The sequence below is a fragment of the Leuresthes tenuis genome, unplaced genomic scaffold, assembly GCF_036924035.1.
Source record: "Leuresthes tenuis unplaced genomic scaffold, fLeuTen1.0.hap1 SCAF_20, whole genome shotgun sequence".
Lineage (NCBI taxonomy): Eukaryota > Metazoa > Chordata > Actinopteri > Atheriniformes > Atherinopsidae > Leuresthes > Leuresthes tenuis.
The window spans coordinates 8,967,617-8,991,623 of record NW_027325374.1 but is presented as its reverse complement, the minus strand read 5'-3'; the positions used below and the strand labels follow the sequence as shown (position 1 = coordinate 8,991,623).

The 24,007-nt window shown below is 38.8% G+C and overlaps 1 protein-coding gene across 1 annotated transcript in view; it reads right to left on the bottom strand.

The window, feature by feature from the left end:
* LOC140278487 (disintegrin and metalloproteinase domain-containing protein 12-like) overlaps nucleotides 1–24,007 on the bottom strand; it is an 81,421-nt gene that overhangs the window by 17,417 nt on the left and 39,997 nt on the right. Inside the window, exons 4-11 of the mRNA XM_072373504.1 lie at nucleotides 20,939–21,017; nucleotides 16,891–16,967; nucleotides 15,211–15,397; nucleotides 9,849–9,914; nucleotides 9,187–9,258; nucleotides 8,635–8,804; nucleotides 7,566–7,650; nucleotides 5,616–5,764 (exon numbers count right to left, since the gene is read on the bottom strand). Of these exons, the coding sequence (XP_072229605.1) occupies nucleotides 5,616–5,764; nucleotides 7,566–7,650; nucleotides 8,635–8,804; nucleotides 9,187–9,258; nucleotides 9,849–9,914; nucleotides 15,211–15,397; nucleotides 16,891–16,967; nucleotides 20,939–21,017 (885 nt within the window). The remainder of the gene's footprint in view (nucleotides 1–5,615; nucleotides 5,765–7,565; nucleotides 7,651–8,634; nucleotides 8,805–9,186; nucleotides 9,259–9,848; nucleotides 9,915–15,210; nucleotides 15,398–16,890; nucleotides 16,968–20,938; nucleotides 21,018–24,007) is intronic.

Below are 24,007 nucleotides of genomic sequence, written 5' to 3'. Positions count from 1 at the left end.
AAGTAATGTAAGCTGCAATAACAGCATGATTGTACCCTTTTTTTCCCCTCCTCCTCTCTGATGAACAGCTGTCAAGGTTGCTGTTCGACAGGAAGGCCACCTCCTTAGCAACTTCTGTTGTTGATTTCCTCTTTGCCCTGAAAGCTGGAGTCTAAATTGCTTGCTCAGGTTGAGCCCCATCTTTGCAGTAATCATTCAATTTCCATGAACTCAGCCCTGGTCTTCAATTAGAAGCCATGTAATGCATGACAAAACAGTCACATCCTTGCTTTTCTTTTCTTAAAGTAACTCTGAGATACATGAGTGGCTCAGAGATCCAGCTGGTCTTTATGAGCAACAATACAGAATTAATTGGTCTACCCAGCAACAGTCTGGGGAAGGGAGGGAGAATAATGGCTCTGAAAAATCAGAGGCACCGATGAATTATGCTGGATGGCATTTAGCATCTGCAGTCCCAAGGGCCAGTAAAACACTTCCAGCTTCAGTTAAGGTTGGCACATCTGGAGCTTATGGCAAACTTAAGATGCTGTGGACAGCCACTCATCCCATGAAAGTCTGGTTCACCACGTCAAAAGAAAAGATGCAGTTTGGCTCTGTGGCCCTTCATTTTGGTCTCAGCCTGTTCTCTATTTAAGAAGAGTTGTGCTCACCTCTATCTGGTCTTTAAAACTCCTCTCTGTTCTGTCTACTTATGCTGCTGCACTGTTTTCCATCGGGTTCTGGCCCTCCTCAATTATAGTATATATTCTTTTTTTCACCTTTGACTTAGAGTTCGACAGTTTGCTTTTAACCTTCAGGACAACTGTATTTGATGGATTGCAAGGTGTACAAAGCAATCTCTGAAAGTAAGCAGCAGCAACAATCAGATGAGACTTTAATGGATTTGTGGGAGGTCTGTGATAAGGAGTCATTTTCAGTTCTGTAACAGGCCTCTGTGATCTGTTCCATACCGTGATAGCACAATAGAGCTGAAAAAAAATCTCACAGCCCACAGGAAAACCTAATCTTTTTCTTGGCCTAGGGTAGAATAAGTCGTTTTTAAAGACATGAGCAACAGATGGAACCTCTGACACTTCACAAAGATGCGTATATTTGAAGACTCAAATCACCTACTTTATCAAATTCATTTACAGACTCCAGTTTTGTAAAATGTGCTTTATGAAAAGTCTCAGTAAAATTGTGACACTAATACTTCCTCTATTTATTGATGATACTAAAGTATCATTATTTGGGTTATTACTTATTAATTAAACAAATATTTTAGAGAATGGGTTCCCAAACTGAGAGGAGTCGGACTTCTTTCTTGTTCAAACCATACATGACCAACACATGAAGACCATGTTAATGAAATATTTACTACAGTCTATAACCACAAAGCCAACCCTATGTCCCTTTGAAATACTCTGGATATTTCAAATTTAGTGGGCAGGGTTCCCTCCCATGACAAAACATAACAAGCACACACAGCATGGTCAGTTTAGCCTTGATCTCACATAAATGTGAATGAAGCTGACTTTGACAAATGTGACTATGATGCAGGTCCTAAAGATAATTTACACATGGATTTCCCTATAGATTTAGTACAAAAAATGGCGTATGTTTCATTAAATGTTTAACAAAACAACATTTTACGAACCATTTGTGCAAATTCACTATGTAGGTAAACTAGATACACAATAGACAGTATTATCTGCATGTCCTCGGAAACAAACTAAAAATCTCTTAAAATATGGTGACTAAACTAAAATATGGTACTAAAGCTTTTTCAAACCTCAAGTGGAAACCAATACATTCTTTTCAAGTCTGATCAAAGCAGAAACTGTGGTTCACTCAGAATACAATTTGCACTCGCTTCTGTCATACTCAAATTTCTATGCCCTGCTGTATATATATATATATTTGCTTCTTTTTTGTGGAATGTCAATAAAATAGTCACCAGGCTCATCTTCTCAAACTCTGTTAATGAAAGAGCTGAGCAAGAACAACAAACCTTTCCAGAAAACAGATTGAAAAAAACTATGACGTGATTTAGTTTGAAACTTTTTGGTTTCAAAACAACTGATCACAGATAGTTCCATTAAGTCTGAATATGTTGGAGGTCAGTTAAGGATGAGGGTACATGAGTGTTAAAAAAAAAAAAAAAAAGAAAAGAAAAAAATATTTTCAATGCAGCTCTGATACTTTTAATTACCATGGCAACAAATATCAAAAACAAGGTTTCCATTTTCCTTTGAAGCTATTGATATGAATGCATGGTAATACAACTAAGTATTCATCTTACAAAAGTGGAGAAAACATGGATAATAGTAATTATTATTACATTTTATTCACCAAATTCATTGTTTACTCCATTTAAATTTTTCTGAACGGATAAAGTTAGAATCACCACAAAAAGAGATAACCATGCACTCTAATATCTATGGTCAGAAATCTAAACTCATCTTACATGCATGTCTTTAGACTGTGGCAGGAAACCAGAAGACCTTTAAAAAATACCCACACCAGCACAAAGAGAACACACAAACTCCACAAAGAAAGGTGCACAGATTAATCTGTAAAAGCATGTATCAAACATATATGATATGCTTTATCTATGGACATATGATCGACTGAGTAAGAGTGATTTAATCTTTTATAGGGGGAAAGCTGCCTAGGTTCAGAAAGTGGATTTTTAGTAATTAGTATTTATTTACTCTATTTTATGCGACTATATAACTTTCAGCATGAAATATTTTCAGATCACATCAAGACTACTTAACAGTCTGTATATTCTGTATATATTTTATATATTTACAATGTATAAAAATTGCACTATTTTGCAGATACCACAAAACATTTAAACCACTCATGTGCCTTGACGTTTTTAGCTGGATATATTATTCTTTATCCTAACCCTAACCCTAAAATTTCTTATTTTTCAATTGAATTTTTGTTAACTAACTGTTCAGTCTCCTGTGTGTCCTGTACATATAGTAGTAGTGAGAATAAAACTGACCCTGACTTTTATGGATAGCCCATATTGAAAAACTCATTTTCAAACTTCACTTATTTCAGTTTTATAACATTAAAGTCAGTTAAACAATCACAACATGACGACAGCTGTAATTGGCTAAAAGTAAAATGTTACATTGCAGAAAAACTGATGAAATGGTTTCCAAATGTTCACAAGCCTCATTCAGGCCACTGAATAGATCTTATTCTGAGCTGAGGATGACTCCACCTCACATTGCTGATAGACTTAATCAAGAGAGTTTTCCTCACGTAAGGGTTAACAAACTCAAAACATGCTATCTACAAAAGACCCCAGGCGTTAGAGTAATAGTAAACAACACTTAAATCAGATTATCAAACCTGGAGAGGGGGCAAAATTAAGTGGAACTGAAGGGGAGTGGACCAAGCAGAAAACCATATGGAGTTCCTGCATTAGTCTTTCAAAGAGACACATTTCTCATGTGTATGTTTGTGCACATATGTGCGTTACTGTGGAGAGGCCATGAGGAGTCCATCTGATGTGCATATGCTGATGTGTGTGTGTGTGTGCTTCCAGGAGATATAATCTCAAAGGATGAGAATCACCAGCCTGTTCTCATTTAAAGCTAATAGGGGGGTGGAGAGTGGGATGGAAAAAAGGGGGACACAAAAATTGGCCGTGACCAGTGTGAACAGGAAACAAGCTGTGCTCTGTGCAGATGTGCTGTTGGCACTGGGACAGCCTGCAGTTTTACTGCCCCCCACCAACTGCCCCTAACACCCCACCCAAGAGTAATAAGGATTAAATGGATCTCATTATCTCTTTTGTTTAATTCCTGAAGCCACAGCAAGGCCAGCAGAGTCTGATGGGAATCAAATTAGTGACAATTATGGACTTCATGTTCTCTGTTTGATTAAAATATAAAATCAATCTAAAAAAAAAAAACAAACAACAGGTGCTCCTGACTGATGCCGAGTAGACAAGTGTTTCCAGAACTTTCATTTACTGAACAAAATGTCTGACAATCAGCGGGCCTTTTGTACCAGCTCATTCAAGACCTAACCTCATCTGCAGGTAACTGTATGATCATATACAGCTTTGAAAAGACCTGATTGTCTGAAAAGAAAAACATGACTATCACTTTTAGAATAACACTCACCAAAATTTCTGTGGCATTTCAAAGCATGAAACTACAAAGGGACTGATATGAATCCCAAATGAAATGAACCACCATTTCAGAGAGAAGTATCTGATGCTGACCTTCAATTAACTAAAGAAGCAGAATGATGGAATATAGGGTTATTAAAGATCCTTATTTCTCAATCCTGGATTAAATAGCACAGGAACAGTATGCCTTTATAAGGAAAAGTGTGTGTGTGTGTGTGTGTGGGGGGGGATCTTTTTGCCAAAGACAAGATCATTTCTTTTGTTTTCCAGGGTGCAAAAAGCGGTGCTTTTGGGGAGCAGAAAGTATTAAGTAAGTACACTAAATATTTATGTCTTATTTTATGCTTCTGCAGTCCAAAAAGCTTTTTTTCTCATATTTTATGACATTATTACATCTATATATAACCTGTGACATAGTTTACAAAGTTTAAGGGAAAGGTGAAATGTTTTCACCTCTCAAATGTTTTCTCTCATGGAGACTGCATAATAGAAAGTTTTCAAAAGGTACTTAACTATTCATTTGAAGCCCCAGGGAGATTAAAATTGCATGTATATCAAAGAATAGCTTCACTCTAACTGTCTGTGAAGATTGTGGAGCAGAGTAGGAGAGCGATGGAAGGACAAAACCATTTTCTTTTTACGTATTCGTAGTGTTGCCATTTTTGGCAAAGTCCTTGCCCAGGGATACCCTCAGTCAGGGTTAAATATAAATCTGAAAGCCTCATAGTGGTGTGATGTTTTCTAAGTCTGTAATTGTGAGTAGTGTTACTGTGCTTTTTATGGGTCTGGTCCAAATCAAATACAGAGAAATGTTTCCAGCATAAACACCGGTCTGTGGCTCCCACACACCCGCAGACCTTGGCTGGAATAGATACTCGAATGTTTCCACCCAGAACATCCCCAAGCTTCGCAACTACAAGATGTAAGACGTTTTGGAGCGACTACTACTACCGTTTTTTTTATCAATTGTTAGATGCAGTACTACTGTATAGACTTGTGCAAATGTATATGGCCATAGCACTGTTTTCTTTAGTCTGCTGGAGAGTCATCTAGTTAAATCGAGTGGTGTAGACCATGCACTGCCAATAAACCATTGACTTCCCATTCAGACTGAGTCATGTTGCCTTGGGGTATAAGCACAGCTGTTGAATCTGCCATAAACTCAATGGCCCAACAATGAAATGGCTTCATTTGCTTACTGCTCAACAGATAATAAATTACAAAAAGAGAGTATGTGGATTGATGTTTACCCAAGATCAATATTTGTTTTTCTGAGAGAAAGTTGCAGTGCTTAATAATTCGAACTTAATGATGGCTTGACATCATGAGGATTCATTTTTCTTAGTTTTGGAGTTAGACTTATTTGTAAAAAAAAAAAAAAGAAAGAAAAGCTTGAACAAAATATTGAACAGTGCAAAGAAGAGCCAATTTTGCTGTAGAACTATTGGCTTTTGATTGTGAAAACAGTGTGACTCACCCTGTGGAGGGAGTCATGATACAGCCTCCACGATCTGCTGTTACTCTGCAGCCGCACCCTCTTTCTGGTGTGTCGTGGTTCATTCCGAAGTTGTGTCCGAGTTCGTGGGCCAGAGTGACTGCAGCACCCAGGGGATTGTCTGAATGGTCCTAAAAAACAAATCAGTCAAACGTGTGTGCCATTAAACCTCACCAGAGTTTGCCATAAAAGCTTTTTACTATATGAATCAGATTCATCTTTAAATTCCAAAGCTAGACATAAAGCAAAGTCCAATCATGAATATTGTTCAGTTCGCAGTTTTGTTGCAGCAACAATGCAAATAGTTAATTAGGAGCAGATGATTTTGATGACATTCTCGAAGGAAAACATCAAATAATAAAAAATTCAATACAAGCCAAATTGTTGCTCCCTCTAGGACGCACTGGAGAAACATGATTCAAAGCAAGCGAGTGTAATTGCATACTGCCAAGACTAAACAAACAATTCAGTCATATCTGTGCTTATCAGAGCGTTTCCTCTGCTCTGCACTGTGGCACTGAAATGAGAAGCATAAGCAGACTGTGGGCTGTCACCTTCAGCTTACTTGAAAAAAACTCTGACAGAGCCGGATGTGCTGCTCCATCCTCACAAATAAAGACATCCTCTGAACAAAAATAGCAACTAAGGAAAAAGCATTCTTCTCAAATGACAACTTGAAAATCATGGGTCAATAGGAAAATATATGAAATTCACATGAGCCACTATTAGAGGACGCATAGTAAAGATGAAGCTACAATGGCACGCTGAGTGAAAGCTGCTGAGGGCTGAGGATTTTCTGCAAGGTGTGTAAAACATGAACACATGAAAAGGCTGACTAAATAATGTAGGTGCAGGTGCTATCAGCGCTTTGTGGATGCAGAGCTGGATGTCAGAGCACCTTGCCTCTGGAATTGTCCGACACTGTGCATTATTCAGTAGCTCTGTGCAAGTCGAGCTCAGACTGACGGACTGCTCTGCGGGGGGCTTTTGAAAGTAATAGAAATCAGCTGTCAGCATTGCAATCCAACTGAATAGCCTGGTTTCATTAAAAAAAGGGCAACAAAAAGAAAGAAAAACAACTCTAACTATATTTCCTGGAAAAAACAAAGACACAACAGATGAGACTGGAGAGCTCAAGAGGGCACTTCATGCAACTGCCTGTGCTTTCCACTACATCAGTTAATGTGACAATTACGGCTGGTACATGGAGATTCCAGATGTCTGAGGATGGATGTTTAAGATTTAACTGCCAAGCAGAATAACAATGAGACTCACAGGGAAAGTCTAACTAATGACTAAACGAAGGGACATAACTTGAAAGTCAGCAGGTGGGGACTATTCTTTTTTTCCTGAAGTATGGGAATTTCTTATTTTATCTGGGAGGATAAGAGTGAGGAGGAACATCACTGTCTGGGGACAGCATGTAAACCAACAACCCAGGCCTTATGAGCACTCATTCAATAACAGAGAGTGTAAAAAAGTAGAATGATTTATACTGATGCAACATGATTCAAGCGTGTTGCTGTAATGGGTCATCATTTCGGGAAAATACTGCTACATTTTCACTACAATATAGACTCGCCTTAAATTCACTTGTTTATTGCACCTCATTAAAAAGTCAAACGTTTCCACTCACAGTACTGATACACTCTGATTTATCAGCATAGAAGTGGAGGGTAGTATGCACGCTCTCCGCTTGCCTTCCTGGAAAAAGAATTAGTAAGGTGTTTGCCCCCAAAGTGAACACAAGTTAACATCAGCTCCAGAATCCTTTTCTGAACTCAGACTCAAGGGAGAAATCTGAGAACTTTGTCAGACAGGAGAGATGTAAATAACAAAGCAAACAGCCCAGGGCAGGAAAAGGGAAGATGGAAGAAGACTAATCAGCACTGCAAATATACATTCTCTTCATATTGTAGTACATTTACATACCATGACAATTCCTCCCGATTGCTCTGCTGTGCACATACTCATGATGGGTGCCATTCCAATAGTTGTACCCTGGAAATATACCCCACTAAAAGGGAGAACACAGTGGTTACATTATCAACCACATACAACATGAGCTCACACTGGTATAAAGAGAACTTTTGTCCCCTCTTGATGCTCAATCACCTCTAACTGTAGCACAACATTTTGAATAATTGAGAGGGTGATAATGTAGGATAAAGCTTTCAGGTTTGATTTTGGTCATCGCCATCTTGGTGATTTTGGAGTCAGAAGTGATCATATCTAGAGGAAAACATATCTTTTTAAGCTCTATTCAAGTATGGAGATGTTTTCAAAAGGATTACCAGTAAACTATATGAAAGGAATATATCTAACTAATGATCCCACAGTAATATGGAGTAAATTAACTGACTTGATAGTTCATGAGAAAAGTACAAACTTTGTGAGTGGTCCATAGGGTTAGGGTTCATGAGACTGGATTACCTTCATGTCTCAGACCTGTCCATGTTGAATATAGGTAAACTGAAAATAAACATGAAAACAGGTGGCTTTTTTTCACTTTTGTCTCCCTTAGGGAATCCTGCTGAACAGCAGAATAGACTTGATTTATCTATTGATTCATTAAATTTCTTGTTTTAAGCCTAACTTAAAACAGCATTTTAATTTTGGAACTTTTAGCATACTTTTGGATAAAATATATTGATAAGAATGATACATTTCAGGTTGTGGATACCGTGTGAGTGATAAGTGGCGGACTGTACAGATATTCATGGTTCCCTTCGGATCTGTGTCAGAGCCACTACTGACTCCTGTCAATGTCCACCTCTCTCATGCAAAATTTGCCACATCTGGTTTTTAAAAAAATGCAACAGCCAAAAAATACCAAACTCAGGGCTTCCAAATGGGTTTCTCTTGGGAGCTCTATCCATCTTTTGTATGTTGTCTCAGGGAATAAATAAAACCCACTAAAAAATACTTTGTGTTTGATTTTGTTCCTTTTATAATTTTGTAGGAAAAAACCTCCTGGTTTACTTTTACATTTTATATCTACCTGATTAGCTGGGCGTTGTCATGTGGCTTCTTAGGCAACAGCTTGACCTTCCTCCAGTCTAGAAACTCGTGCAAGGTGGTAAAGGGGTCCTGGGTAATGGGACACTTATCCACATCACTCCACACCTCCAGGCCTACCAGTGCCACTCGAATATTCAAAGCCCTGTAAAACTGAGAGTTGGGTGGAGGATTAGGAGGAGGTAGTGAGAGACATGACATCAGGGTGTGGGGTGTCTCTTTCTTTTACTATCTCCACCTATTGTAATACAAATTCAGTAAAGTAGTCACTAAATTGACTATGAGCTCTGAGGTCCTTAAGCACACAATTTCCCATATGAATAAATCATCTTTTGCCCTTATTTTATTAAACTGACAGCCAGTGAACACAGCTGTTGCACAGGCTTCTTAAAAACATGTCGCAGGCAAAAATTGATCTTCCATTCATAATTCAATCAGCTTCAGCTCTCAGGTCGGATAATTCTCACTAAGCTTGGTGCAACCTCTAATAAATCACATTCCAGCACCACATTCGCTCATTTCATTCAATTGTTACCTTGTCCACATAATTGGCGATCTCAGCCAGCCGCTGCTTGACCTTCTCCAAGTCTTTGCCTTGTTTTTGAAACTGAACGACACAAACAGACAGCATAAAATGTGGAGAAAAAGAGAAGATACATGGTCTTGGCAGAATTTGTGACATATTAATATTGTGCCAATGATAGAAGTGTCCTTATAATGAGCTGTGCTACAACTGCTGTCATGTTAATTCTGCTAGTGCTTCTGCTGCAGCAGTTATCATCAAAGAGCTCCTCGGTGGAGCTCATATGCTAAAGAGATAACCTCTGAAACCTTCTCTTATATCCAGCCTTTTACTCAATAGCTCTAAATCACATGATGTTGACCTTTATGTCTCATACCCAGTCTTCTCTTAGCTCTCTTTAAGATCTTAAGCCTAAGCTTTAAGATATTCAGAGAGCACATGAAGTCTCATTTGTGAGTCAAGTGGTCCTATGATGTATGCAGAAGGATGGAGATGGAGCTGGAGAGGCAAACGGATGAGTAAATGGACACATCAGAGATGACAACACCCACTGATGGAGCCATCTTAACTACATCTCATGGGGAAAGGGCAGTTTAGCATATGACCTGTGAGCTTCTTTCCTGTGAGATTCAGCGGAGAGATGAAGGGTTTGAGACCATGTGGCCTCGGCTTACCTCTCTGTTATCAGCCACGATGATGAGCTCCACGTACTTGGTTGTTGTCTGAATGTGGCGTTTATGCTGGAAGCAAAGCAGTAGAAGGGCAAAAATTATGTGTGAAGAAGAGATGTAAAAGAAAGATGGAGGAAAAGTGACATGAGTGAGAAAAACGACAATAAATTAGAGATGTGTTAGAGGGTGGAAAAGACCACCAGTGATAAACGAAAAGATTAAAAGAAAGGAGCAGGAGGAGAAAGCACAAAGAGAGGAAGAAGGACATTAGGAAGGGCAGCCTAAATTCATCAGGTTGCCACTCTGTATTACGTATTTCACCTGCACTCCACTCCACACAAAAAGGCAGCAGAAATGAGAATCAGCACAAAGCAATCAGCTACCCTTTACGTCTGAATCAGTAAGAACTGCTAAGGTCACCTAATCCTCTGATAACACTATACCAGCTTATTAACTAATAAATCACTTTTTCAGGACAATGCTGCCTGCACTGGTAGCACAAAGTGAAACACACACAAACCTTCCTTTTTTTCTTCATAAAATTCAAGGAGAACACCAATTTCTCTGGAGCTTTAACTCCCATACCAGTGCAAATTACGAGGTTTTTTTTTTACAATATTTTCAAGTTAAAATTTGTGGTAGTTTTATCTCTTTTAATGTGGGCCAAAAATTGACATAGTTCAACCGCTTCTAAACATGTAGATAATACACAGCACCTGGCCAAGAAGTATATCTGTGATCCTGTCATGCTGTGTAGGAGCATATCTATGATCCTGTCGTGCTGTGTTGGGCAGCAACTCACTTTCGCCACATGTCGAGTTAGAGTCTGTTTCACCTGCAAGCACAAGCTTGATGTTTCCACATACACATTTGCAGATCCTATACTATCCTGCTGGCTAAGGGTTCTGCCCTCACTCCATGGCTCTCTTTCAACCTGAGCTTCTTTATCCCTGCTGGCCTGGCAGCTCTCTGCTCTTATCTGCCTCCTCCGTAGATAAGCCAGGATGGGCGAATATGCTCTAAGTGCGCCCTGTGGTGATTAACCAAGTCTCTAGGAGGACACTGGAGAGGAGATATATGGACATTATGTTAAAAGAAAGTATAAAAATAAGATAGAATAGAATACATTGAGTTAGAGCTACAGACAGAAATTTAATAAAACATTTTTTAAACAGGACAACAACTTCTGCTGATTTAAATCCTCTGGATCCAGAGGATTTTGATTAAATTAATTAATTAATTATGTAACTTTGAGTATTCAAATCACAGAAGATTCTTTTACACAGCGTATCAGACTTCATTAAACACAGGAAACAAGCTGAGGTGTTATGAGAAAAAAAAACTGAATCAAGCAGAAAGTTTTGTTATTAGTATTAGTATATTTTTGTGCTTTTTGCCTCGACAGTGGAAATGGAGAAGAAATAGGGAGGTTGACAGTGATGTAGTGACGTGCTGTAAAGATTAAGCAGCTAAGGGCATTTTAGCTCATCTCGCCCAATTTCATATACCTTTACAATTTGATAAGCCTCTCCATACTGCATAGACCATTGTTCTCAGGCAAGCAGAAGCCTCAAATTTTCAATAAGTTCATGAAAGTTCAGAAACAGAGGACTTTGTATAGAAAAAACATGCAACAAAGTCTTAGACAGTGGTGAAACTGTTTTGTTCAGCAGTGGATTTTGGTTTTGACAAAATAATAAAAGCTCATACAACCACCAATTTTTTTATGGGAAATGTAATTCTCCCTGCCACACACAGAGTTGTGAGTCAGCAGAGGCATGCGATCTCCTCCTCTGACACCTTTTAGTTTATAACCAAGGACCCTGTGGCTCATCCAAATGAGCATCAGCTAAACCAGGATCATTTTTGCTCAGAAATTTTCAAAAACCAAGCTACGTTTTGAGCCGCGTAAGCCAAGTTTTGAGATATTTTTTAAGATTACATTGACAGGTGCTGTATGCTAGTTTTCTAACTAATCTCAAAAGTGGTACTTTTATGTTTGATCCATGTTTGTTTTTTCAATCATGGACAAATAGTGTTGTGTTCTTTTCTTGTGGAACTTCAGATGACACCTAAAAATGATAACAAAACACATTTGTGTGATACATTTTGAATCTGCAGAAGTTCTGAACATCATTAACTGAACACACATGTGAGGTAATAGCCCAGGGGTTTATGAAAAATCACTATGTATAGATCTATAATTGACAATAATAGATGCAACATGCAACAAATAAAGAGGTTACGTTCTTCAATGAAAGATGAACAGACACTAAATCATGCATAAATCATGATAATTCAGCTTGGATAATATCAAATGTGAAAAGCTGAAAAAGAAAATAAATATTTGAAAGCAACAGAAAATACAGGCTAAATATTCACTGTGTAACTAGCTTCTGTGTTTTCCTTTACAAAGACATTTCCACTGCAATTGGTACTTTAAAATCTCCATTTGTTATGGTTTGTCCCAACCACTAACCAATGAGGCCTCACAGTTTAGACAGACAACATTTTCAACATGCTACAGTAGAGATGAGGTCCTGTCATAGAAGTGCAGGTCCTGTCAACTTGGCATCATATCTCTCCTCCCTTCTCTAACCTATCTGGCTCTCATCATCCAGGAACACTCCACCAACACATTTCTTTATCTTAAAACCCCCAAGCAGGGCACACTGCAGCTTATCAACTCAGCAGAGTACACCTCAGTTCCCTTGTCTGACATGATGTGGTGAGCTTGCTCTCTTGCCACCAAGCACAACAAATCTTACCGTACAATATATTCTCACTGTCTGGTGTGCCTTCTCTTTTCTTCTTTCTTTACTTTTATTTTTATATTGTCTTGTGTTCTATTTCTATTCTCCTTTAGAGTTGTCAAGCAGAGTTTCGTCTGTCCTAAGTCTGACAACTCTAGCTGTATCAGAAGAAGTACGGACATCACCGTTTATAGCATATAGTTAAAACAGAGTACAGGAAAGTGCAGGAAAATTGAATCATATTTTTCATATGAGTATAAATCATCACTAAAAGCCCTTCTTGCCCTTCTTTGTTCCTATTTTCTCTCTGTTTCTCATGCAGGAATTCTGCTTTGTGCCGTTGCAAAGATTTGCTCACTCATGCTGTAATTTTGCAGCCGTCTTATGACTCAAGACAATAGTTGCAACAAGAGCCAGTACTTTAATCACTAACAGAAAACAAGCTGTATAATAAAACATCAGAAAATCCCCCTTGGTGAATGAATAAATAAATAAAAACCAATAATGTGAGAGGACATGATGTTTTATCCAGCTTACCCATACTGTGTGATAAGCTTACAAAAGCTTACTAAAATGATTGCAAAAAATAAAAATCAGTGTTAATTCCACGGAATGCCCTGTGTATCTAAGCTGAATTATGATGATGACATGTTTTCTTTTCCTCCTTAGAAGTCCCTGAACATCTGTTTCATCTTATACACCACCTATCTCTGTTGCTGTTTGTGCTGATCTGGTAAATCAACCATGTTTGTCCACGTCTGTCTTTCTTCACCCCGAGATAGGGATCACTGGAGTCTGTGTTTTCCACTTATTAGTGTTCATCGTCTATAAAGCTCTGTCCCCTCTGGGGTTAGAGACTCTCCAGGGCCAGGGTCCGTATGATTTATCTCTATGCTCTCAAGGGTCACAGGGTCTGAGTGTAGGGAGTGTGATGGGGTGGGGTCTCTTAAAAAATATCTGCTTCACTCAGGATGAACAGGTCTTACTGGAGGTCTGATGTTCAAGCCGTTAGTCTGCTCTCATGTTCAGAGCAAAACTGCAGCTTTCCATACACTCCAGGGCACTAATGGATGCATCCGATGGAGGGATTGAGTGAATAATTCAACAAGTAGTCGCCTCTAAATATATAGTAGACCACTGACTAATATCTGCAATTTAAATTATGTTTTTAAAAAGGGTTGGGGTGCGTTTGTTTTACATTCTATGCAGCCAGATTCTAAATATACTGTAGGCTACAATATGAAATCCAACATTTCTCACCTTGCCTGAGCCATATACCATTTTCTGTCTCCACAAGCTTCTCAGAGCACAATGAGATTTAAAAACCATCTGAAAGATTTGAGTGGTAAAAGCAAAACGAAACAGAAGCAAAGTGTTCAATTAACTGTAAATCTAGGAAACATAGGGAGTTTAAAAAGCTGGCAAGAATCTGAAAATGAATACCCTTAAGCACTTATTGGTTGAGCAAGAGAAAGGAAATATTAAAAAGTACTACAGAAGATTGATTGCATTTTTTTAAAAATCACAATTTGATCAGATGCGAAGCCACAAATCACAAATTTAGTTTGTGGTCTGTTTAAAACCACTCAAAATTAGAAGATTTTTACATGTATAAAGGTACCCTTACCCTTCAAGCTGAGCCTTCCCTATGAGAAGAATGATCAGATTACAGGGACACGACAGTTGATTTGCTTCCGGTTGACACGCTGTTGTTTTAAACCGTGCAGTGCCAATCGTGAGGGCCACTCCAAGACCAGCTGGTTCCAATGGCAAAAGCAGGTGCTAGCAGTAATGCTTCTGGTCATGGCCTTCTACAGTCTTAGCTTTCTGTTACCATTGCTACAGCATTGGAAGTAAGTGCCAGTTTGGCTTGCTTGTAAATTGACAGCTCTAAGTACCCTGGTGAAAACAATGGTTTGATCTGAACAACATCTGAATCACAGTTTTGGTTAAGACTGTTTCTTTAAACAATCCGAAAAAAATCCAGACCTACACGTCATTGTATACAAACACAATATGGTTCCAAAGACACTCATACCTCCGCCTTTAAACCAGAAATGAAACTAGAGTGCTCAAGATGAAGACAAGAAAACATATTTAAATATCAGTGGAATGCCCTAAATCATTGCAACAAATAAAGAAAATGGTTACCATGTAAGTCCATACAGAAATAAGTGAGAAACCGGAATATGAATGAAGAACACAATGAAGACATTTGAGATAAGGCAGAAACGTAATGGTTTCCAAGAGAGCTTTGCAGCTTGACCCCATTGATCACCATGAACGTCATGAACAGGCACGGTACGGCTACACAAAACACTAATTAATGGGGTTTACAGAGAGAGAGAGTTTTTGATCCATAATAAGTTTAACCTGATCTGGTGTTAGCAGAGTTACATACAGAAAAATCTCAAATAAATGTTCATTTTGTTCACCTGGTTTGATTATTTGTTTTGTTAGAGGGAAGGCTGCGCTGCCATAGAGGGTGACAATCTAAGGTGCTGTCCTTAGTTAAAGCCAGAGATTTCAGTCCCCATCTCTCCCACCCCTCATTCCCTGCCATCTCACTGCTTTCTATTAAAAAAAGTAAGACACATTTTTAAAACCCTTACTCTTGTGCTGAAGGCCTTGAATGGACTGCCGTCTGCATGTGCAGAGGGGTAGGATATGTTAAAGTTATGGCCACAGGTGCCAGGAACAAAATTGAGGTGCTCTGCGGAGTAGATCCAGTGTGTTCCATCAGAGTTATGAGCACATGGTTCCAGCACGTAAGATCTTCCTCCAAGAGATATAAAACCCCTGCAGAAAGAGAAGCCGACTGTCAGAGGTTTGAATATATGCAGAGTTAAACAGATATGCAGCAAGAAAGAAGAAGAATCATTCAACTGGATCAATTTGACTACGTTTGCGACCATCACCAGAAATGATGTGATATCATTAGTCATGTGTGTACCCATTAGTTGATGTCATAATGAGAGCTTCAGCTCGTGACACTTGATCAGGCCATCGATATTTACCACATGCAACAGCAGTACATGTTATTCCTGTGTTTTCTTCCTTCCTTCTCTCTCAAGTGTTTCATCTTTCACCCAGAGCCTCTAGGATTTAAAGTGATATCATCTTCACTTAGACAATGTGCATAAACTGTGTTTATAAACCTTTCGCAAAATCAGGTTAACTCAAACGAACCACCCCTGCAAGCTTTGGTGCAGCCAACACAAACCAGGAACTATTTGTCTTTGTGAGAGGGTCAAGAAATGTGTGGCCTTTTCTCAAAAACCATCCGTTGATTTGTCACTGTGCAGACACATTTCAGAGAAACTGAAGTAAATAAATATGCATAGTGACCAAGGTCAGCAGCAAGGGCTACACGGACATCTAAATCACTCTGAATAGGGTGTAGAGTTTTGGCTGATCTATGAAAACATTCCTGATGGCGTCCAGTGATATTGCTGCAATCATTTCTCCCATTTGACATCTGCAAACAAAATGTTTCCAACACTGAAACTTCTCACAATTTCCTTTTCAACAGTATAAACAGGGCATCATCTCAGCTTACTTTGATGTCAAAATTAATTATCTGCAGACTCTGTGCTGGTCAAATCACAGCAGAGTTTTGAAGTTTGGAATTTTTTTCACTTTGTTTGGATATACAAAAGCATTAAGGCATGGAAAAGTAACTCTGAAAAGCGCTGATGGTTATTAGCTTGGAAAAGGTTACAAATATGGCATCAAGGTAATTTTACCAAGGAATGACCGAAAAAGAGTCATTTTTCAAGTAAACCTCAATTCAATAGAAATGCTGTAAATTGACCTGAAACAAGCTACAAAACCCACCACCATCCCATGGGCTAAAATCCTACCAGGCTGAATAATCTGAAGGAATAATCCTCTTTCTGTAGAGAAAACTGCGCCCATGCAGCAATTACAATTACTTCAAGCTAAAACTGAACCAGGAAGTTTATGTATAAAGTATGACTGATGTTTGGTAATAAGATTGGCTAAAATCGTGGCTTGTTTAAAACTTGTGCAATCATCTGAATGCTCATGTTTCCTCCCCAGTGAGACTTCTTTTTAGCAATAAAGAGAATCAGACAACGCCAACTGAGTTAAGCTTGACAGTTGGGAAATCCAACTCATTAGAGATAAGAGAAAATCAAAACAATAAATCCAACAAGTAATCAAACAAGCAAGAGTTGTGCGAGCTTTTCCTTTGGGCTTCCAGTGCAGTTCATCATTTAAGTGCATTGACATGAGAAAAGTGGAAAACAAACAGTGTATAACACACTCACTTAATTCCCACACAAGTACTGAGGGTGACATCTGAGTTGACATGACCCTCCACCTCACCATGGTAGTAGCAGTTTACCTGAGGAAGCACAGGGGAAAAGAATTTAAGATTCGAAATTGAAGATAAGAATCATAGAAATAGTGTGAAAATGACTTCAGTTTAAGTTTGAATGCAGTTCGACCACACTAGATGATAAATGTGAAAAATGAGCTAAATAATTTTGGGCTAATAGTCTTTTCCCCGGTAAGCAGAGCCCATTTCCACTCATCACCACAGACTAATGAAAGTGGAAATATGAGTTTGAGTTTCACATTTCCCAGCATCAGCTTTGCTCTCTGCTGCATTCCCAGGTTCCCGCTTTAATAGACCACCTGTCAAGCTGCAGCGGGGAGTAAAGAAAGTGAATGAAATCCATGTTTATTGAACAAAGCCTGGCAGCAAGTGGGTGGGGAGGAAGTGTCTGGTTTGGAGTAAAAACAGGTCTTCAGCCTTCTGCTTAAGTTAGACAGCCTTGCTCAGGTGAGGTATGACCGACAGCACTTCTGCCGCATAGTTCTAGAAAAACAAGGAAATGCGAATTCTTCACCCCACATTAGTTTACCTCTAAATATGGAGTGAAAGCAGTACATTTCTACGTTCAAGGTGACTAATCTCCAGAGGCTGCTGATTTAGCATGTTCAGTTTCTTCTTAGTATGTTCAAGGTCTTCTGGTATTGAAAGGATTCTGTGTTTGATAGTGCACCAGTGCACATATTCATAGCTTTTAAGTAAAGAATCTAATGCATGTTTTATCTTTTCTGACAAGATCTAATTAAAACAGCCTTGCTAAATAATGCAATCTCTTAAATCTGGACTCTTAAAATCCCCAAAGGGAGTCATTTTGTAAGAGGTTCTGAAGAACTGCATTCAAGCTACACTCACATATATTTTTGTATGTAAAATAGACAGGACAACTTGCTAATGTGAGAGAGTCAGTTGTAGTGACAAAAACACAGAGAAGTACTTTACTGGTCTGGGTCTAAGCAGACTGTTAGCATCTGAACATGCGTTAACAATGCGAGAGGGTGGTTTACTGATGACACAAATGGAGGCAATAACATCAAATGTGCAATACAGTGCTGGCTTGTGTCTAGTTATCTATTTTTGGTGATGAAATCAGAAAAAAAGAAACATAATTCTGCTGGTTTTGAGTGTGTTGTTAAATAGTTTGGTGAGGATTTATCAAATGATTCGGTAATCATTTGATAAAACAGAAAAACCTCATTCTTTGACACAGCTGATACCATTCAAAACTCACACCTAAAGTTCATCTGTGTTTGGATACACAGATATTTTGTCAATCAATCAATACAAAATTTTCTGGTCTAAGTCTTGACCGGACATAGCTCACCCTAAGTTAATTTTATACAAGTCCAAGCAACCAATTAAAAGATGTCAACTGCTCATGTTTGTGTGGCTCTCGTGGGGAAGCAAAACATGAGTCAATATGTGAGCACTGCCAAACATGTGTATTGAATTTAAGGTCAGAGATACTGAGTCAGTTTGCAAAAACTTGTCCACTGCACAGGATGAATGGACAAAAAAACTGCATTTAAATTCCAACATTAAAATAGTGGAATCATTTTGACTCAAGGCAAAAAAGAATACTTAATCATTAGAGCAAAAGGTCTTAGTAGAATATGGGAGCAACAAAGTTTTGTTCCTCAGTTTCTGTTGCAAATGCACTTTAAGAAGAGAAAAAATGAAGAGGAGGGAGAAGAGGGAAAATAATGTCAGTATTGTGCTTACAAGTTGTTATGCTGCCTCTGCAGTGGCCCAAAGAAATTTCTATTTACTCATAAGTATGAAGTGAGGTGGTTCCAAAGCCTTAAACGCTTTAAGCTACTTGGACATTTTCTAGTGGCGTAATGGAGGAGAACGTTCCATTATGGCGAGGTAAAAAGGTGCTGACAGGATGGTGCATTACGTGAAATATGAAATTTCAGTTTAGCAGGGAGGAACATGGCTCGATTTAGTGCCCTGAGTTAATGCTATCACCTCATGTTTCTTTGATGAGCTCATGACTGTGATGCATTGATATGAGGTATATGAATAGACTTTTTGTTTCTATGGTTTCTGCAGAAATGAGAAAGTGAAAAAGTGCTCGCGTCTTCATATCTGAAGATTAATAACTAAAACCCAAATTATTGTGGGAGGCAACACTAGGTGTGAACATGACATTGTTGTTCTACACCATTTATTATTCCAAGTTAACTATCTAAAATCCATGGAGGTGATTCATATTCCCAGAGGATGGCTTTTGTTACAGCACATGACACTCATTTATTGTGCTCAATGTGGGTTTAGATTTAGGGAGAAAGGGAGAGGCTGTAAAACAGGAATGGAGGGAGCCATGACTCATGCTAAAGTCACTCCCATCAGTACCTTGCCATTGACACAGAACTGAATCCGCAAGATCCCTTGCCCAGATCACTATATCAGCCTCCTCCCTGCCGGCAGGACAAATAAATTACCTACGGATCAGTCTCAAAAGAACTGACTGTTTCCAGTAAAAAGATCCTCCCATGAAGACCTGGCTGTGGTGATAAGTGAGGAATTAAGGGGGGGGAATGGAGGTCAAAAGATGTCCATATGTATCTATAGTCATTCAATTATGTGTGTAGCCAGCATATAATCACAAAGTGCTATTATGCAAACATTTTTGTCTTTACTCCTTAGGTCTGACGATTTGCTCCCTTTTGCCAATGCACATAGTTTTACTTTGAATGTGGGCTCCTGTCAAAACAAACAATATGAGAAATGGTTATTATCATTTCTACATAAACATCACATGGCCTTAATCATAAATGCATTCATTTTCTAAATGAAAACTCATAGATCTACCCACAGTTAGACAGCTGTTCTGTGGCCTTTCAGAATCGACCCAGCTGACCTGCAACAACTCCTTCCTTGTCTTCATGCTCTGGAATTGCAGCACTTTTACTGAAATGGCCAAGCCCTACTAGAGATGGTCCAGCTCATGTCTCATAGCAGTTTCAAGTGGAAAATATTGTTAATTTTGTCTGTGTAACTGCATTAATCTCCTTTTTTGTGGATGTCGGCTATAAGTTGGCTGGGTGTATTGTACAGAGACTGCATGCTGTTTAGTATTATGCTTTCTTGGTTTTCCGAACAAGAAATATACATTTAATTAACCTGTAGATGAACAAATCCTTGAAGTAAGGCAAGCTGATGGAAATCCATGTGGTTAAGCCACAACAAGCTCATTCATTATGGTCTACGATGATTGCCTTTCTTCTCCCGAACCTCAAAATAAACATCTCCCAATGATAGGATATTTATGTATCCATGAAGATTCAAACAGCCGTAGCATTTTCAAGCAGAACATATTTTGCAGGGATATGCTCAATTGAGTTTGATGAATATCAGCTAAAGAGCAGGAAGTATATAATAAAGTAATTGGTGCCGCAGTTGACCGAAAATTATCCATCACCATACATCAACCTTAATTTGGAGGCACAGATGATGAAAAATTACAAGTCATTTAACAAACATAACAGATGTATTTTAGATAAATATGCTATCTAAATTCAGTCCAAAGCTCATAAATGAAATTAATCTTTCACAGTCGGTGTGACTTCTGAAGTGCACTTAGATGTTCACTAATTCAGTGTTTTCTAGCAGACTTGCTCAACAAAGAATTTTTGGGGAGGGTTTTGAATATATTAATTATAAGACCTAAGCAATTCGACAAAACTGATTCTTTTCTCTGACCTCTGTCTGCCTTTATTTCATCAAAAATGAATCCACTTGCTGAAAATGGGCCCAGTCTAACTGCATCGGTTTTTCTTTACATTCCCACTCACCACAATCAGCACAATGAATCAGCGTGTCCAGAGGAAGAGCTTAATAGGAGAGCAACATTTGCAAGAGATGCTTGGTAGTAATACAGAGGACAACACAAATCAGTGATTATGTGATTATTGTGTTACTTTTAATCTAAAAAAAGAAAAAAGTAAGCTGAAAACTGAAAGTAAGAATAAACATACCGTGAAGTTGTGAGGGCCTGTGACTGAACTGCCATCTTCTAGGTAATGGGTTTCTGAGTAGTTGCTTGCAAACAGCCCCCTAGAAAGGATAAAAAAAAATAGAAAAAACAAATGCTCAGGAGGGATCCTAAAGGACTTCATGAAAAAAAAATTAATCGATCAGAATGTCTTGAGCCATTCCATCACTGCCACACCGGGGTGGAAGATAAACATCTGATGCAATTGAACACTTAACCCTGCTTTAGGATAGAATAAATCGCAGCAAGCAGCTGTAGGCATGAAGAAAGAAAACAAATTAAAAAGAGGCTGCGGTGACGTTTTCTATTAAAAACACTTTCACAACAAGTGCATGCAGCATGACGAAACATTTAATATCAATCAATATCTCATTCCATGATACAACCAAACAGTAATCAGCTTAGACACTGCTGACAATGGCAAGAAATGAGCAGATGGACATAACAGTGAAGTAATCAGGTTTGGTTATAGATGGGAATAAACAACTCAGCACTCAGTATAAAAGTAATATTGGGTTATCACATCAGCACATACACAAGTTATAAAACTGATTATTAAAAAAAAGGCAAATGAAAATACTCAAAAGACTTTTTCAATCGGAGATTTAAAAAAAAAAAAATCATACAAGCAAAAGCTGGGAAAAATTGGGAGCCATAAATCTTGTCAATTAGAGTGGACCATGCCTGTGAACCTGAATTATCGGCATAATCACCTATTTTTCTGAATATGTTTTTCTGTATTATAAAAAAGCATTAACAAACCCAATTAATCAAGCACTGTCAATTACTTTAATTCACCGATTGAGAGTCGAGGTTGAAAAGGACTGATTGAACTGTGAATAAATTGCAATACTGTGGTCGTGAGGGATCTGTCACATTAGAGATGGCAAACTAAATTAAGACTGCACATTATTTCCGTCACCCTGCAGCAGCAGTGCAGCACTTGCTTTTCCATTAAGGTGACGATGGCATGTCACAAAGAATATATATTTTTTGTCCTAACCATAATGTTTTTTAACCCAAACCATGTAGTTTTGATTTTTAACCCAAACCAACTATAATGTCACTGCCCAAACCAATCCTGAAAGTGGCAAAAGGGTTTTGGTAAAGTGTTGTCATGTTATTCTCTGATCATAGCCCAGAAGTGCAAAAACAGTTGTTGAATCTGGGTGTGAAACGCATCTCTCTAAGTTGAAAGTGCTGTGTGCAATCACACCATCCACACCTACTTCCTTCCCCCTTCAGAAGACTTTGTGGCACATTAAAGGGAATAACCTGAGAAGGATATTTCTCCAATGGGGAGGCACTGATTTGAGATGCATTTCCCTCCTACTGGCTGGAGGGGCGTTAACTTAACAGAACACCCCTGGGTCATATCTGAGGTTATAAAAATGATGGGTTTGCTCATTTTAGTAGAAGGATTTGTTGTTCTGCTGTATCTTGTGGTGCTGTGTAGAAAATATATGGAACGATGAGAAATGTAGGCAACTCCTGTTTGCATTTGTGGTGTTACATATTCTTCAGCTTTGCCCTGATGCAGAGACTTGGGAAGTCATGGTGGACAAACTATTTTTTGTGGTTGAGGGAAATGGGTTATCTGAGTTTAAGCTGGTCCAGTGCAACCATTTTCTGTTATGTGTCATTTATGCTGCAACCTAAACATAGTGTTAATGCAGACGATCAATGCATTGTTGGCTTTGTGTTCTTAGCCACTGCTTTTGGTTGAATACCAAAAATATAACTAGGCACAGGGTAATACAAGCTTAAAACCAAGAGTCAACCATTAGATTTAACTATGGGCATGTACTACTTTGCAATCTCAGTTTTTTGGAAAACAAATCAGTTTTCACATGATTTCAAACAGTCTTGCCAGCAGCTGTGTGGCCAAGATTCGTATATGAATGTTGTCATATGAATATATTTTTTTCAATCCACTGCCACTGTTGTCCAAGTTCTGCATGCTGAAGCAACTTACAAATCTTTCAGAGACCCGCTGTGGCCTTTTCAATGCTATAAAGGATAATTATGATGTGGGTACACCAAGTAAACTCCAAGCTATCCTGTCTCGTCACCACAAAGACAAAAGACTTCAAAATTGGCAGCCCTTCTAACAACCTACAGAGATCACTGAGTTCTGCTCTTTTTCTCTTGTGGAGGGAAAGACTCATCGGGGGGCGGGGACTGTTGATAGACAGCAGAAAGAAATCATTGTGCGTTCATTGTTCATTATTTATACAAGTAAGTATGAGTCCTGAGTGTGACCACGTACTGTACATACAGCAAGCACATGTTTAGTACTGCACTCCAGGACATCAACAGATGGTTGGCTGGTGCTAATCCACAGCAGAGGAGCAAACCTCACCAGGCAGCTGGATTCTCTTACTGACCTCACCGCTGACAACCCAGCTGGGAGTTTCAGCTGTAACAACCTGGGGAGGGGGGTTATTTTGTTTGGGAGCTGTCAGCATGAGACACAATGCTTCCCCACCCTCCAGTGCTCTACAGAGCCAAAGAGCTGGTAATAATCATTGGATCAAAGCAAGGCCAAAGAGTAGACAGAGCCAAACAAAATGATGTGTTTCTTCAGACTTAATTAGGTCTTCGCTTTCGGGTGGACACACAAACCCAACATCTGCCCATGACAGACAATCCACGGGGTGAACGTGTGTAAAGTTGCCGCCTCAGTGCTTGCCCAGAAGAGTGTGCATGAAAAAATATGTCGTAGGCCCCCATGTGTCATCCATATGTTACAGTTTTTTTGTGACTTTCAGTGAATGCATCAGGACCTCAGTGTCTCCCTAAAGGACACTCAGCAGTACAAATATAAATCATATATACAAAGTTTCAGTCTCTGATGCAATGCATGGTTGTGGAACACAGCATATATATTAGCTAAGGCCACTGATTTCTTCAACAGAAAGAACAATTTTCTGTTCCCAAGGAAGAGTTTGTGTATTCTGTTTCAGCTGACTCAGCAGGAGCATTCTTCTTTTGTGTTGTCAACACAAACCCTTTTCATTACCTCATTTAGACTTACAGGGATTCCACTTTT